Source organism: Ovis canadensis, chromosome 5 (assembly GCF_042477335.2).
Source record: "Ovis canadensis isolate MfBH-ARS-UI-01 breed Bighorn chromosome 5, ARS-UI_OviCan_v2, whole genome shotgun sequence".
NCBI lineage: Eukaryota > Metazoa > Chordata > Mammalia > Artiodactyla > Bovidae > Ovis > Ovis canadensis.
In genome coordinates, this window is record NC_091249.1 from 71228517 (window position 1) to 71245528 (window position 17012).

The window sequence follows — 17012 nt, forward strand, 5'->3', positions numbered from 1 at the left end:
AAAGAGGTAAGAGTGTTAGCTTCTTGGCCAGGAGAGATTGGAGAATGAGACAAGTGGATCTCAGGACTAACATCAGTGTTTTGTAACAAACCATTTAGAACTCTGACTTTTAAACCTGTTTATCCATGTAGAACGGAGAAGGCAACAGCACCCCACTCCAGTACTCTTGCCTGGAAAATCCCATGAACAGAGGAGCCTGGTGGGCTGCAGTCTATGGGGCCGCTAGGAGTCAGACACAACTGAGTGACTTCACTTTCACTTTTCATTTTCATGCATTGGAGAAGGAAATGGCAACCTACTCCAGTGTCCTTGCCTGGAGAATCCCAGGGACGGGGGAGCCTGGTGGGCTGCCGTCTATGGGGTCACACAGAGTTGGACACAACTGAAGTGACTTAGCAGCAGCAGCAGCATACAGGTAGAAAGACATAGATACATAACTTTGATAAAAATAACAATGTCTAAAAGACAGAAAAACTAATCAAGATATCAGTCATTGTTATCTTTAGATGATTTTCTTTTTCTTCTACTTTTTTGTATTTTTATGATAAAAGTTTATTAGTTTTATATAAAGATATTCTTCATTATGAGTAAGAAATTGAAGCTCAGAAACGTCCAGTAAATTTCCTAATTCCATTCATCTTGTAAGTAGTGGAGCAAGGATTCCAGTGCAAGTCTTTCTGACTCAAAAATCATTTTTTATCTTTCATCAAAGCATTCCGTCTTCACTGAAAACCAAGACACAAAATTGTCATGCCACAATCTTTACTCCCCACTCTGAGGCTTCACTGAACCTCTTTCTATACCAAACACTTAACAGTTAATTGCTTTCATTTGTCTACTCATTTTCTTATATATATTTAGACTCATTTAATTCCAAAAAGATTACTGAAGAATGGGTTCCAAATATATACACACTACAGAAAAATAAAAATGAGGCAGGGGCATTTGGTTATCCAGGCCTTGTGTTCTCACAAATCCAACTGAACAAGTCATGCTCAGTTTCCTGAGGCTGTCCCTTACTCCCAAGCTAATTTTGTCTTCCCATCAGTGTCTCCCACAGTCCTGGGCCCAGGGATGCTCAGAGTCTTGGTTGATTTGACTTGCTAGCAAGGCTGTGGCTCCTAGAGGAGTGAGTTGAACTTCTTTCCTCCTTGCTGTGACTGTCTTAAAAGGGTATAAGTAGATCTTTTGGCAACTAAACATTCACCTAATTAATGGAAAACTGGTAAATTCCACCAAAACAATTATTTTTAGGCAGTGCTTCATTTTTCCAGTCCTTTTATTCCCTTTTTGACAAAGTGTGCAATGTCCATTCTTAAAAATCAATGGGCAAAGTGACAGCAGGAGGTATCCGGAAGGCATGATGCGGTATCCGGAAGATTGCAACTTAACCTGAGTACCTTCTGTTGCCATAGTGAGGTGCGTTTACCTTTGTTTGATGATCATGCGGCACTGACAAAGCAAACATCCTTTGGCTCCTGCTGTTAATTATCCTTCAGTTCCTGGTGCATGTAAGTCCTTGCTTAGGGCGGTTGTTGGTTGGTTATGAGGTTGGTGGGGTGGAGAATGGCAGTTCTTGACACTTCTGAATTCAAAGAATGAGTAAATCAGTTCTTGAGGTGTTTGAGATCTAAATCCAGTGTGTACAGAGAAATCTAAAGTTGTCACATTCAAATGGAGACTTTACGGCCTACTCGTGAAGAAGCTTTTTAGTACTAGGTTGTTGGTAAGACATTTCTTAGGAGGTACCCATTTTATTTTTTAATTAATTTTTTTTTAATTGAAGCATAGTTGATTTACAATAATGTGAGGAGGTATCTATTTTAAATAACGATACATTAGGAAGTCAATATGAAGAAACATATCTTTAAAAAATTTCTTCCTAAGCTATATATATTCTGTTAAACTTGGTGATGGTACTTCCTTCACTTAATAAGTATTGATTATATTGATTATGCATGTGCTACCCAACATGGCTCTAGGTGATATAGATACCATAGTCAACAGGATGAGCCCAGTGTCTGCCTTCAGAGAGGGTATATTTTTGGTACTATCTGTCCTGTGATGTGCCAGTATCATTTTGCCTAATGTTCTGGGGGAAAAAACTTGGGTTGATACCACAGTGACTCATCCAGTAACAGCAAAAACAGTAATGATGATACCTCTATTGAGTTCAAACAAAAAACTCTTGACAAGCACCTTTGATATGCCTTATTTCATCTAGTCCTCCTAATATCCTTAGAAGGGATACTAAACACAATCAGTTTTACAGGGAAGAAAATTTAAACTCAGAGAGGTTAGGTTAACTACCTTAAAGTTAATAGCTAGTAAACAGTGCAGTCAAAACCCAAACCCAGAGTTTCATGTTCATAACCACTCTAGTGTATTACAAAACTTTTAGGACTCATCTATACTATCAAAACCTCAGAACCCACTAGAGCCACACAAAGTTAGTTTCAAGTCCAAAACCTACCCCTGGGAGATTTAACATTTTGGGGTCTCCATAACTCATCCATAAAGGAGCAATAATATAATCGCCTTACAGTGTAAGGACTAATTAGGGTAATATATATATAAAGTACTGGGTCAGTACCTAGACACGTGCGTGTGCTCAGCTGTGTCTGACTCTTTGTGAGCCCATGGACTGTAGCCCGCCAGGCTCCTCTGTCCGTGGGATTTTCCAGGCAACAGTACTGGAGCGGGTGGCCATTTTCTTCTCCAGGGGATCTTCCCCACTCAGGGACTGAACCAGCATCTCCTGCATTGGCAGGCGGATTCTTAGCCACTGTGCCACCAGGAAGCCCTATGCATGGATGTACATAATACGTAATGATTATAATCATCAACTTTGACCTAAGATGTGTCACAGTGCAGGCAACAGAGGCCAACTGATTATTTATAAAACACCATTAATAATTAGCTTCAGATTCACTGAGGACGGGGGCAGAGGTGAAAAGGTTTAAGGCCATGGAAATCAGGTAAATAACATTGACTGAGGGACTCTTCACACTAGGTTTGGGTCACTCAGTACGTACATCCCTGCTGCCCTCTACTGCTTGGTTACCTGTTCAGCTCTTACCCTTTCTGCAAGGCCCAAATGAAATGCTGCCTTTCCTTGCAGCTCTTTTATCTTCTACAGTAGGAAAAAAATTTCTCCCACCTTAGAGCTCCGTAGCTTTTAGTGGATGAAACAGTGGTTTATAAATCAAGCCATGCAGACTGGTTCCTGGCAGGTTCTATCAGAATCCCTCAGGGAGTAGATTAAAATACAGATTCTAAAGTCTAGCCTCCAGAGTTTGATTCAGGTGAGGCCCATGAAACTCATTTTTGAACAGTGTTTAAAATGTCTTAAGTGTTTAAAACATGTTAACAGTGTTTTCTGTTATTTTGATGGGTGGACACATTTGGGAATCCCTGTGGTAACACCAAGGCTGTCAGTACCTATGAATTCCTTTACACTGCAGTCATTCATGTTTATGTTTCTTACATTTTCCTGGCAGATTATCTTTCTGATACTCCAATTCAATATAAGGATAAAAATAAGAAGAAACAGAGGAAGTCCCTTGTAACATTTTCCTCATGTCTTAATCCTCCCTCTGATGATGTTTTGGTGCATTCTCAGGACGAAACTGATTTCCTCCCTTACAGCAGTGCTGCTTGTGTTACTTGGAACTTGAGTGAGTTTTGCTAAAAAACTAAAAATTTAAAAATTACTGGAAGAATATCATGATGCCTGCAGAATAATCGAGATAGGACCCGTCTGGGTATGAAGCTGCATACTTTAATGCTATCAGGGCCCCATTTTTATTGTATGAGTCTACTTAATTCTGTGTGTTGGTTTCATTTCCTGGACCTCCTGACCTGTTTTGGTTTTGTTTTGTTTTGTTTTGTTTTCCCATTTGGCCAGATCTGTTTTCCTATGCAGAAAGCTTTGTGATAGCAGAGGAAGTGTGCATTTCCAGATCCGAAAACCCTGCATGTGAAGGATGTAGATGGAATGGCTCGGGTCACAGTCCCACTCCCAGACCAGGGCTTCTGGGGACAGGATGAGTGACAGATACCAGTGACGCACACGGTTGGTGGGACCACTGTTGTTAAGATAGGATCCACGAAAGAGAGATACTGCTTAAGAGAAGAAGCCAGAAAGATGGGCACTATGGTGAGATCAAGGCTTTCCCTGACTCTGGGCCGCAGATCCTTCTCTCTCAGGCACCGTTACCTACATGTAATGGGCTGCAGTGGAGAACAGCATTGGAGGACAGCTCTGGACTCCACCATTCTGCCCCATGCTTACACTGTGGCCCTGGAAAAATTCATTACTTCAGGGTACAGTTTGCTCAGCTTTAAGAAAAGGGCAATAATAGTAGTACTGTTTCATTGGATTGATGGGAAATTGAAATAATATATCTATATAACAGGCTTAGACTAATGCCTGATATTCCTTACAAAAATATTAGATATTAGCTAAATAGTAACAGGTATTAATTATTTTGTCATTAGATAATATTAGATATTAACAGATATTAATTATTCTGTTGTCCCACGAGGCTGTTGGCCCCAGGAAAGTAGGCAGCCTTGGCTTGCTTTCTCCCCAGCACAGAGCAGCTGGTTGTTTCTCCCAGCTAGTTGTTGCTGTGCAAGCCATCAGCACACAGACCAAGTACAGTGAGCAACGTCTGCACCTGAACTCCACCCAAGTGTCTATTTTGTTGTACTGGGCGGAAGGGGGAGGGATTACACACACACACACACACACACTCACACACACAGACACACACAGACACTTCCCCCTGCCCCCTGCCCTCTCTCAACTGGAGTGAAGGAACATATGTAACCAGCTAAGCCATTACTGTTTCCATGTTGAATTGACTTTGCCTTCAGAGAATTATAGCCTGCCCCAGTGTCATGTTTAAGCAGCCAATGTGTGTGCTGAATCAATTGGGACTGGGCAATGGCTACCCACTCCAGTACTCTTGCCTGGAAAATCCCATGGACAGAGGAGCCTGGTGGGCTGCAGACCATGGGGTCGCTAAGAGTCGGACACGACTGATTTCACTTTCACTTTCATGCATTGGAGAAGGAAATGGCAACCCACTCCAGTGTTCTTGCCTGGAGAATACCAGGGACAGGGGAGCCTGGTGGGCTGCTGTCTATGGGGTCGCACAGAGTCAGACACGACTGAAGCGACTTAGCAGCAGCAACATTGGTACTTAACATTGTGCAATATAAGTGGAGTGTTTACTAAATAAATTGTCAGCATAAGCAAGATATGGAGGGCTGGCTTCAAGACGATATTCTCCCAAAGCTTGTAAGTATCCACTTATTAGTAATCACATTGGCATGACAGCATGCAAGGAAATGATTAATTGTTTTAACTTTTCATTTAAGTAGTAGCAGGAGTTTTTAGAATTGTTATAATTTGGAAACTTTTTTATTCTGTGTATCTTGAATATATACAGCATAATTTATTCTAAGGTTATATTTTAGAAGATGTCAAAAGCTATTAAAATACAAGTACATGCTTTTAACCAGAAAAACGCCTTTTTAAAAAAGATCTAAGTCCAGAAGAACAAAAAGGGAAAGATTAATACATTTGACTATATAAAATTGGACTCTATAAAATATAAATTTAACACATGTTTTCTACATTGTTAAAAATGTTTAAGTCAAAAGCCAAATGGACAGCCTAGAAAAATATGCTCGAGATGTACTAGAGAGAAAGTTAATATACTTAGCATTTTAAATTCACTTGCAAATAAATAAAAATAACTCATTAAAAGAAAAAATATGTGAATAGGCAGTCCCTTGAAAAAATAAATGTAAATGAAGATATGAGACTTCACTCATTAGAAAAATATAACTGACCTTCGAACAACAATTTGTGGGCCACTAATACTTGGATTTTTTTTTCAATAAATACATATCACAATAGTACACAATCTACCTTTGATTGAATCCATAGATATGGAACTCAAATATGGAGGAAACTTAGATATGGAGGGCAGAATGATAAATTACATGTAGAGTTTTGCTTAGAGCAGGGTTGGCACCCCAACTCCCCACCATGTTCTTCAAGAGTCAACTGTATAAAGGTAAATCAATAATTCAATTTTTTTTGTTAGATCAAGGACAGTTGATATCACAGTGTTGGCAGGGCAATGGACAAGCTAACACAAGCTAAGTAATGGACACATTACTGAATGAGATTTGGTATAACATCTTTGAGGAGCTATTTGCAGTATCTTTTAAATTGGAAAATCCATTCTATATTTGTCCCAGAAGATCTACTTTTATAAAGACAGCCTACAACATATGCACATAAGCTGATCAAGGATGTTTGTGAGATTATTGCAGGTAACAGCAGGTAATCAAATCATCTTTGGAAGTCCATCAGTTGGCTAAATCTTTTATGGTATATTTATGCAAGAAAATACAAAGAAGCTATTTAAAATAATTACATATAGAGCTATATGTAATGGTATGAAAGAACAGAAACAATTATGTAGAAAGTGCTTATAATCTACAATCATATAGGAATGCTATTACCTTGCTATTGCTGTCAAACGGGAATACCTGTAGTATGCAGGGGAAAAAATCTCTTGACGGATACAGAAGAATTGGTTAACAGTAATTGCCTTCTAGGAACAGAACTAAAATTTGGGAAGGGAAGAATACTTCATTTTCTCTAAATAATTGTACTTTTTATCATTTGTAATTTTTAGTTTTCAGTGGGCCAGACATTATACTTCTGACATTATACCTCATTTTCAAAACCACCTGTGAGTCAAGTTTAATGAGCTCTGTTTTACAGATGGGGACCTTGTGATTTAAAAAAAAAAAATGTAGTAACTTATCTAAGGTCCCACTGCTGGTGTCCTTTTTCTCTCAGCAATCGAAAGGTTCACAGAAATATCTAGAAGTGTGGTTCTCGGAAATCTCACACATGTTCATGATTTGGTACTTATGAAGGCTGGCATCTTTTAAAGGAAAAAAATAAAATTTTCCAAATATTTCTACCTCAAAAGAAGAAAAAAGAATGGGTTTTCTGCTTTACTTTCTAGGATGTTTTTCTCCCAAATTCCAAATGTCAGGGTGGTATAACGAAGTCTAAAAAGTGTTTCCTGTTTTCTTTCCTTCAACACTGTTTATAGAACAGAATGTTGAGATGAAAGGAGGTAGAAGGAAGGAAATAAAGAGCATCAGCCCTGGAGCCACCATCAGTAGACTTCTGTTTAGGAAAAGACTTGGGAAAGCCTGACTTGTGATTCTAGAAGGAGACACAAAGCAGTCTCACCTTGCTTCCCCCAATTCTACCTCTGGGATAACTGTAAGACAACTATATAAAAACATAGATAAGAGTGTGGGGCCAGGAGCAGAAAGGTGTATATGAATTTACATGATGGTGAGTTGCTTCTGTCCACTCCTCCACTCAAGTATTGAGTGTGACTTTGTGGCAACAGTCAACCACTGTCCCCTCAGTTAGTCCTACTGGACATGTGACTGATAAATTTGACCTGCCAATGAGCTGAGTATGATTTTAGTGCCTAAACTTTTGTTTCTCACTCAATGGTCCTTAAATGCAATTCATGAGCTTCCTTGGGTGCTCACACAAGGGGAAAAAATATTGGGTTGGACTTTTCAATGGACTCTCTTGATTTTCAAATGGGGAACCTTCATAGAGAATTTACATATGTAGTTTTGACTAAACAAGTTTTGCTTACTTTCTGGCTTGTGAAACTATTCCCAAGATAAGTGATTCACTGTACTAGTAATGCTGTGCTGTGCTTAGTTACGCAGACATGTCCAACTCTTTGAGGCCCAGGGACTGTAGCTGGCCAGGCTCCTCTGTCCACGGGAATTCTCCAGGCAAGAATACTGGAGTGGGTTTCCATGCCCTCCTCCAGGGGATCTTCCCAACCCAGGGATCAAACCCAGGTCTCCTGCATTGCAGGGAGATTCTTTACCATCTGAGCTGCCAGGGAAGCCCATACTAGTTATAATTATTATTTAATCTCTAGGCTGAGCATGCGTATCTATAAAAACCATAAGGTTATTTCAAGGATACAATGAGACATACAAAGGAAATGTATGTAACAGGTTCCTGATGCATACAGACTTTGTGTCTGGATGATTAATGGAGAATGTATACCTATTCAAAAGAAAAACTCTAAAGGAAGTCCTTTTGAAATACTTAGTTTTTAAAATACTACGCGTGGTATCATAACATTAGGATCCATTCAGCTTTGTCTGTTAACCTGATATACCCCCAGGCAGCCTTAAGGATGCTCTAGCGACATGATGGTCACTAAGACTGGGGTAGAAGAGCAAAGTGAAAGGAAGACTCTGGAGCAGAGAAGAAGGTATAGGAGGTTGAGCTGCTGTTGCCTGTTGGCTTCCCATTAGGCCACATTTCCTGGCCTAGCCTCAGCGTAAATGAGAACCAGGTTTTGTCTCTCCTTATACTCAGCCACTACCTTCAAACCCTACAAAGGCCCGTCGTCTAATAGGGCTTCCAGAAGGCCTTTTTATTTTCTTGGCACCAGAGCGCCTCCATGAACCAGAAAGTTTTAAAACACGCTACAAGGCTAAGAAACAAAAAGAAGACACAACAAAGGTTAGCTTTGCTTTAGAGATTGAAGAAAGCACTGCTTCAAGACCACCACACCACAGACTACAAAGCCCAGATGTGTAGAAATAACATGGACAGCTGCCATTTACCTCCATGTTGCCTGATAATATTCATGTAGTAGTACTCTTGCCTGGAAAATCCCATGGATGGAGGAGCCTGGTAGGCTGCAGTCCATGGGGTCGCAAAGAGCCGAATACGACAGAGTGACTTCCCTTTCACTTTTCACTTTCATGCTTTGGAGAAGGAAATGACAACCCACTCCAGTGTTCTTGCCTGGAGAATCCCAGGGACGGGGGAGCCTGGTGGGCTGCTGTCTATGGGGTCACACAGAGTCGGACACAACTGAAGTGACTTAGCAGCAGCAGCAACAGTAGTACTAATAAAAGTAATTAGTTCCAGTTCATATTCTAAGTACTTTACATACGTACTCATTTCATCTTACTACAAACCCTATGAGGTATATATTATTTTCATCCCTATTTTACCGATGAAGAAACAGAGCATAGAAATAAATTACCAGGATTGCACAACTATTAATTGTAGGAGCTGGAATTTGAACATGGATATTCTGTCTCCAGAGACTGTTTTTAATCTCAAGGGTTGGCAGACTTTTTGTAAAGTAAATATTATTTTTAAAATCCTTTAAAAATGTAGAACCTATCGTAGCTCACAGGAGGTACAAAACAAGTTGCAGGCCCATTGTGGCTTGTGGGCCATTTGTAATCTGTTAGGTAATACTATACAGGTTGACCAAACTTTTAAGTACAGTGGCTATACTGTATCATACTCCTTTAAGGCAAACCCTACATGCCTATAATAGGATTTCTGTTGACAAGATAATCCACAGTTCTGATGTCATCTCTCTCGTTTTTTTTCTGAATCTATGAGGCTTGGTTGCCTTTTCCATCTGCCTTCCTTCAAATTAGTAATGCTGTTGGATATTTAAGAAGGGACTATATGGATAGTATAAGAGCTTATTTTCCATTCACTTTCAACCAGTTATTGGCTTTCTCTCACTTATTGGGTGTATTATTACTCAGGGAAGTGACTTTGGGCACTATGGCATCAGACTGGAGTCAGTTCTTTCTTTGATTAACTAGAAATAAAGGCATAAATAAGATGCAGTTTCTCTAAAATTTTAAGATTGTCACTTTTCTGGGACTTAACCTGACAATAATTGACAGTTCTGCTAGTAGAAATTTATCAGCAACCTGGCATCTAATCCTTTATTATTTTCATTAAAGCTTAAAATGGCTTATAAAAAGACACGGTTCATGAAATGGGTTAATATCACAATGGAAGCTCATGCTTCTAGGTCTCTGCTATATAGTGATACTTGGAGATGCAAGACATAGTCATAGCATTTTAAGCTAGGCTGCACATGAAGGAACCACTGTGAGTTACTAGATTTGCTAGAGGTGAAATCTTGGGCTTGCAAATAAATCTTGATTTTTTTTTTCAACACTTATGTAGTTCATGAAGTCTAACTCAGCTTCATGTAATGAATATGATGAAATCATTGCACTGGTTATTTCAATTTGAAATTTAAGAGGAAACTTATAAAAGAGTTTTTCAATTTATGTTGACAAGTCATATTAAAATATAGACAAAAAATTACCTCTTGATACAGTACATATCTATCTACACACATTATGTAAAACCAAAGTAAAAGTTTCAAAGTCAATACTACTGTAACTACATTTAAGACATTTTTGTTATTTTCTTATCTATTCTATCCCATTTGATTTTTCAACGCTTTTTACTACCACTAAATTGATTTATTACCACTAACTTATTAATGACTCTTGACTCAGTTTGAAAAATACTTCCTTAGAAGATCCATGTTCTCAAATGGCTCTTGTCTATAAGAAGCAATTGTTTGGGGGTTCTTCTCTATCTTTACAGCTTACTTTGATTTATGGCCAAATAAATACATGTGTAAACCACTGTACCAGGCTCTATGGGAAGTACAAAGAGATGCCTTCAACTATTTCAAGTCAGGGATTTTCTGAGTTGCCAGGAAAACACAGATGAAACAAAGATTACTAAACAACATATCATCTCTGCCCTCAGAGTTTCTGATGTAGCAAATAAACTCAGAACCAAGGAGTTTGAGAAGATAACATAGTCAAGTGAATGACTTAAGTAAATAGTTTTATTAGCATTTTCCATATAAAAAGGTATTTTCTTGTCTAGAAAGGTCTTTTTTTTTTTTTTACAGATAAGAAAATAAGGACTCAGAATCTGTCATTCAGGCTTAAAGACTGAAGTATAAGACGAGACATCATAAAATTCCTAGAAGAGAACATAGGGAAAACATCCTCTGACATAAACTGTAGTAATGTTTTAAGACAGTCTCCCAAGGCAGCAGAAATAAAAGCAAAAATAAGCAAATGGGACTTAATCAAACTTACAAAGTTTTGCACAGCAAAGGAAACCATAAAGAAAACAAAAAGACAGCCTACAGACTAGAAGAAAATACTTGTAAACAATGTGACCGACAAGGGCTTAATTTCCAAAATACACTTCCAAAAACAGCTTGTACAACTCAACAAAAAAACCAAACCCAATCAAAAAATGGACAGAAGACATTAATAGACATTTCTCCAACAAAGACACACAAATGTCCTATAGGCACGTCAAGGTGCTCACCATCACTAATTATTCAGTTCAGTTCAGTCGCTCAATCGTGTCCAACTCTTTGTGACCCCATGAATCGCAGCACGCCAGGCCTCCCTCCGTCCATCACCAACTCCTGGAGTTCACCCAAACTCATGTGCATCGAGTCGGTGATGCCATCCAGCCATCTCATCCTCTGTCATCCCCTTCTCCTCCTGCCCCCAATCCCTCCCAGCATCAGAGTCTTTACCAATGAGTCAACTCTTCGCATGAGGTGGCCAAAGTATTGGAGTTTCAGCTTTAGCATCAGTCCTTCCAGTGAACACCCAGGACTGATCTCCTTTAGAATGGACTGGTTATTAGACAAATGCAAAGCAAAACTACAAGGAGAGACTGAAAACCAGCCGGAATGGCCATTATTAAAAAGTTTACTTACGTGAAGAGCTAATTCACTGGAAAAGGCCCTAATGCTGGGAAAGACTGAAGGCAAGAGGAGAAGAGGGTGATGGACTATAAGATGTTTGGGTGGCATCATGACTCAGTGGACATGAATTTGAGCAAACTCAGGGAAATAGTGAAAAACAGGGAAGCCTGGCATGCTGTGGTTCACAGAGTAGCAGAGAACTGAACACAACTTGGTGACTGAACAACTACACACAACAAATGCTAGCAGGGGTGTGGCGAAAAAAGGAACTCTGTTACACTACTGGTGGCGATGTAAATTGGCGCAGCCACTATGGAAAACAGTATAAACGTCCCTCAAAATACAGATTTGCCATATGATCCAGCAATCCCATGCCTGGGCATATATCCAGACAAAACTATAGTTCTAAAAGATATAGGCAACCTCATGTTCATAGCAGCACTATTTACAATAGTCAAGACATGGAAGCAATCTAAATGTCCACTGCCAGAGGACTGGATAAAGAAGATGTGGTATAATTATATGATGGAATATTACTCAGGTTTAAAAAAGAAAGAAATAATACCATCTGCAGAAACATGGATGGACTATATATCAAACTAAGTGAAGTAGTCAGACAAAGATGATCATATGATACCACTTTTATGTAGAATCTTTGACATTCTAACATGTATACTATCATGTGAATTGAATCGCCAGTCTATGTCTGACGCAGGATGCAGCATGCTTGGGGCTGGTGCATGGGGATGACCCAGAAAGATGTTCTGGGGAGGGAGGTGGGAGGGGGGTTCATGTTTGGGAATGCATGTAAGAATTAAAGATTTTAAAATTTAAAAAATAAAAAACTAAAAATTAAAAAAAAAAAGTGATATAAATGAACATATTTATGAAAGAGAAACAGACTCAGACAGAGAGAACAGACTTGTGGTTGCCAAGCGGGAAGAGTAGGAATGGGAGGGATGGATTGGGAGTTTGGGATTAGCAGATGCAAGCTATTTTATATAAAATGGATAAACAACAAGGTCCTACTGCAGTACAGGATGCTATATTCAGTATTATGTGATAAACAACTGAATCATACTGCTGTATAGGAGAAATTAACATGACACTTTAAATCAACTATAATTCAATAAAATATTAAAAAATAGTTTGTCATTTATCAGAGTAATACCATTCTTTTCAGGTTAAATCCAGAATTATTTGTGATAGACATGCTGTCTCTCATGATTAAATGGCTTTTTTTTTTTTTTGCTTAAATAAAGTGAGTTGTGTGTTAAGTAATGATTATGAAGTCACATTATAAAAATATTTCAACCTTGAGAAAGCTTGGAAGATGAGTGGTTCTGTTACTCATCTTTCTTTCCTTCAAAAGGAGCTAATCCGATTAATTTTGAAATCAATAAATCATGTCTTTTAAAGAGAAGAATAGAACCTTTCAGTATTTTGCAATTTTTTCTGATTAAATTCTTAAAAGCCCTCATCTGGAATTTAACTTATCTAAATCCTTATTTCGAAAAGCAGGAAAGACAGTGGACATTTTCTCAATTCAAGATAATCAAGGCACATAGCCAAAGCTTGTCACCTTTCTGGAAGAATCTATGCTTTGTTCTCTTCACCAAGTGTTTCTTGAGCACTGAACCAACAGACCATGCTATCATAAACTAAATATTTATTGCTTCTGACTCCTGGAAGGAAAAAAATTTTTTTAATTGACATATAGTTGATTTAAAATGTATTAGTTTCAAGTATATAACATAGTGATTTAATATTTTTATAGATTACACTCCATTTAAAGTTAAAGAGTAGAAATGGGATTTCTAGGGGTGGGGGCCACGTCATATGGCATGTGGGATCTTAGTTCTATAATCAGGGATCAAACCCAAGTCCCCTGCAGTGAAAGCAATGACTCCTAAGCGCTGGACTGCCAGGAATTCCCTCAGGGTGGAATATTTAAATGGTGGATGTAAAAGATCATCTCAACTTCAAATGAATTTTATCAAATAGACTTTAATGCTCATATTTATCCTCCTCTGTTAGATATTTATGCCTTGGGGATCAACTCATTCTATAAATTTACATGTATAATAGTTTCCTACTTGGGAAAATTGAAATCATTTTGATACATGAAAGAGTGGTTGTAATGAGAAAACAGACAAGGAGAAGATTTTTAAAATGCAACCGTTAGTGGCAGTGTATGGCACAGAAGACCAGCTCTCTGGCCACCTATGTAAAACTCCTGTTATACATACTTAGATGCCCACAGCTTCTGTCCTTCTTAACATTCAGTGAAAGTTTTAATTGTCCATTCATTTAGTGACTATTTAATCCATCAGAGTCTCTCTATGGAGCCCTCACTGGACCACAGTCTGAAAAGCAGAGACTCAATTTCTACTCTGTTACTTCTATAGTCCCTAGTACTAAGCACTGTGATTAAGTGTTCAAGAAATGTCTACAGATGAATGAATGGTCATGTTAAAGTAGTCTAGAATGTTGTTTACATAAGGTACTTAAGTTTAGTTCAATCTTTATATATTACTCATTAGTTACTAAAGAGCAACTGAATTACTCATGATGTTCTTTTTGTTTTGCAGTCAACTTCGACCACTTTGAAATTTTGCGAGCCATTGGAAAAGGCAGTTTCGGGAAGGTAAGAACAAAAATGATTAACCACTAGCAGAGAGTATGTAGCTCAGAGAGCCCAAGAATGTTCAGATGAGTTACTGGGACCACAATAAATATGAGATGTTTTTATAAAAGTATTACCACACTTTGAACAAAGTATGTGACAGGCAGCTATGTAACAAATATGTATGCTTTCAGAATTATCTCAAAGTCAAATAAATCAGCTTACTCATTGGAGTTTCACACTTTCTCTAACAGGAAGAGTAAGGTTTCATAATCATTTTCAAATTGTACCAGTACCTTCAGTAACAGTTATCTTGTCAGTGTAAGAATTAAATCTTTCCATGAAGGACAGAAGCTGATTTCTGTTTTCCCCAATTGTACCATATTTATTTCTTTTTTGAAGACCTACTGTAAAAAAAAATATATATATATATATATATATAAAACCCTACATAAAACATACACATTCAGTCTAATTTTTTATAAGAATCTTCCAGATTCAAATCCTGATTAGTTTCTTTGTGGAGACAAACTTAACAGAATATCTCATAATTTCATATTGAACTTGCATTTTAGAATCACCTGCTGTCGACTTTATCTGGCGTTATATGAACCTCTTCAAGAATTTTATAACTATGGACATCATAGTGTTTTCCCCAGTGCTTCAAGTCCTTTTTGGTTATATCACTTGTGGTTGCTAAAAGAAGTTCTTTGCACAATATTGTTCATCTTAACATTGAGCCATGTCCATTTCATTCACTAAAATCTGAATAAAAATGTCATTTGTTATTTCAAGATTCCTGACATGGAGGAAGTTATTTTCCACCAATATGTTGTCTTAAAAACCCCCCAAAGCAAAAACAAGCAAACTTGTCTGAGAAAGGAGAGATTTAGAAATTGACTTGGTAGCAACTTTAGCATCAGAGAATTTGCACATGTCAGGGCCTCCAGGCAGTGCTAACCAGTCTTGCTCTGTCTCATGCCCACAATCCATCACCTCCCTAATCACGTCCTCGCTCCGGCTGGCACCGTTAGGTCTGCATCGTACAGAAGAACGATACCAAGAAGATGTACGCGATGAAGTACATGAACAAACAGAAGTGCGTGGAGCGCAACGAAGTGAGGAATGTCTTCAAGGAGCTCCAGATCATGCAGGGACTGGAGCACCCTTTCCTGGTCAATTTGTGGTGAGTGGTTTTACTGGACATTTAATGGGACAGTCCTGCCTTCACCCCCAACCCTGTTACGTAAACACACCCTGATTTCTACGTGTGCATTTGCAAAACCCTCATTAGGATCTTCGTGGGACTTTCATTCACCTTGGTTTGTCTTTCTAAAGAAACAAAATAGTTATACTGTTCAGTTCAGTTGCTGTATATCCCCTTGTCCTTGAGGTCAGTATCCTTTTAAAGCAGGGGTCCCCAACCCCTGGTTATGAACAGGGCCACACAGCAGGAGGTGAGTGAGCTCCACCTGTATTTATAGCCACTCCCCACTGTGCACATTACTGGGAGCTCCTCCTCCTGACAGATCAGCAGCGGCATTAGATTCTCCTAGGAGCATGGACCAAACTATGCTTGAATCTTCCCCAAACCATTTCCCCCCAGCCCCATCTGTGGAAAAATTGTCTTCTACTAAACCAGTTCCTGGGCTTCCTTGCTAGCACAGTGGTAAAGAATCTGCGTGCAGTGCAGGTAACCCGGGTTGGATCCCTGGGTCAGGAAGATCCCCTGAAGGAGGGCATGGCAGCCCACTCCAGTATTCCTGCCTGGAGAATCCCATGAACAGAGGAGCCTGGCAGGCTACAGTCCATAGGGTCGCACAGAGTCAGAAGTGACTAAGCAACACCAAACTGGTCCCCTGGTGCCAAACAGATTGGGGACTGCTGTTGAAAGCACTGTCATTTAATAGGCTGACAAGGAATGCGTTCAGATGTTTTCTCACTCATTACATCTTTTTCCCCATAATTGTGGGGCAGGGACTTGAATGCAAAGTATGGCATTGCTGGCAGACATGAAGTTGATTGTTAGGACTTGTACAAAGCTCCTTATCCTTAAAGCGATGGGCAAGCAACCTGATTTCTTTGCAGCAGAGTTCTTAAGCAGCCATATACACACTCATGAATTGGAAAAAGATGGGTGCTGCCTTTCTCCTCAAACCAGCTTTAACACAACTGGAGCTAATTTATGTCAGTAGCTAGACATTAAATGACTGATCTGCTCTCAAAGCCATTATCATAATCCAAGGCTTAGAAAATGGCAGAGAGGCTTGCATTATCTATTACTTTGAGGTCTTTATGTGGCTGGCTCATTTTCCTCTATATTTTAATGCATCCATTATATTAAGAGCCAGTTCTTCAGTATAACTGTTATTTAAATATGCATACCAAGCAGTTCTTACTTACTAATGAAGAGGAGAAAAAAAAAAAAACCTTTTTCTCCTTTTTAGTTTGAGAATACTAATGGAAAAATCATCAAAATGTCACTGTGTGTTTAGGGAGATTCTCTGGAGGAATCAGTGCATAAAACCTGTCTCCATCTTTGATTAATACAGCTCACTTCATACACAGTTTGCTCAAAGCCTCTGTGCTACAGTTGAAAAGAAGATGGTTGTATGTGACTTAGAAATAGGTCTATTAGGGTTTATGCAATCCTCAGACATAGGGAAGCTAATTTTAAATACAGCTTCAGTGTATTTAATCAGTAATTTAGACTG

General features: G+C 38.8%; 1 protein-coding gene across 1 annotated transcript in view; it reads left to right on the forward strand.

The window, feature by feature from the left end:
- Positions 1-17012, forward strand: part of STK32A (serine/threonine kinase 32A) — a 133692-nt gene that overhangs the window by 26706 nt on the left and 89974 nt on the right. Inside the window, exons 3-4 of the mRNA XM_069592357.1 lie at positions 14264-14319; positions 15333-15484. Of these exons, the coding sequence (XP_069448458.1) occupies positions 14264-14319; positions 15333-15484 (208 nt within the window). The remainder of the gene's footprint in view (positions 1-14263; positions 14320-15332; positions 15485-17012) is intronic.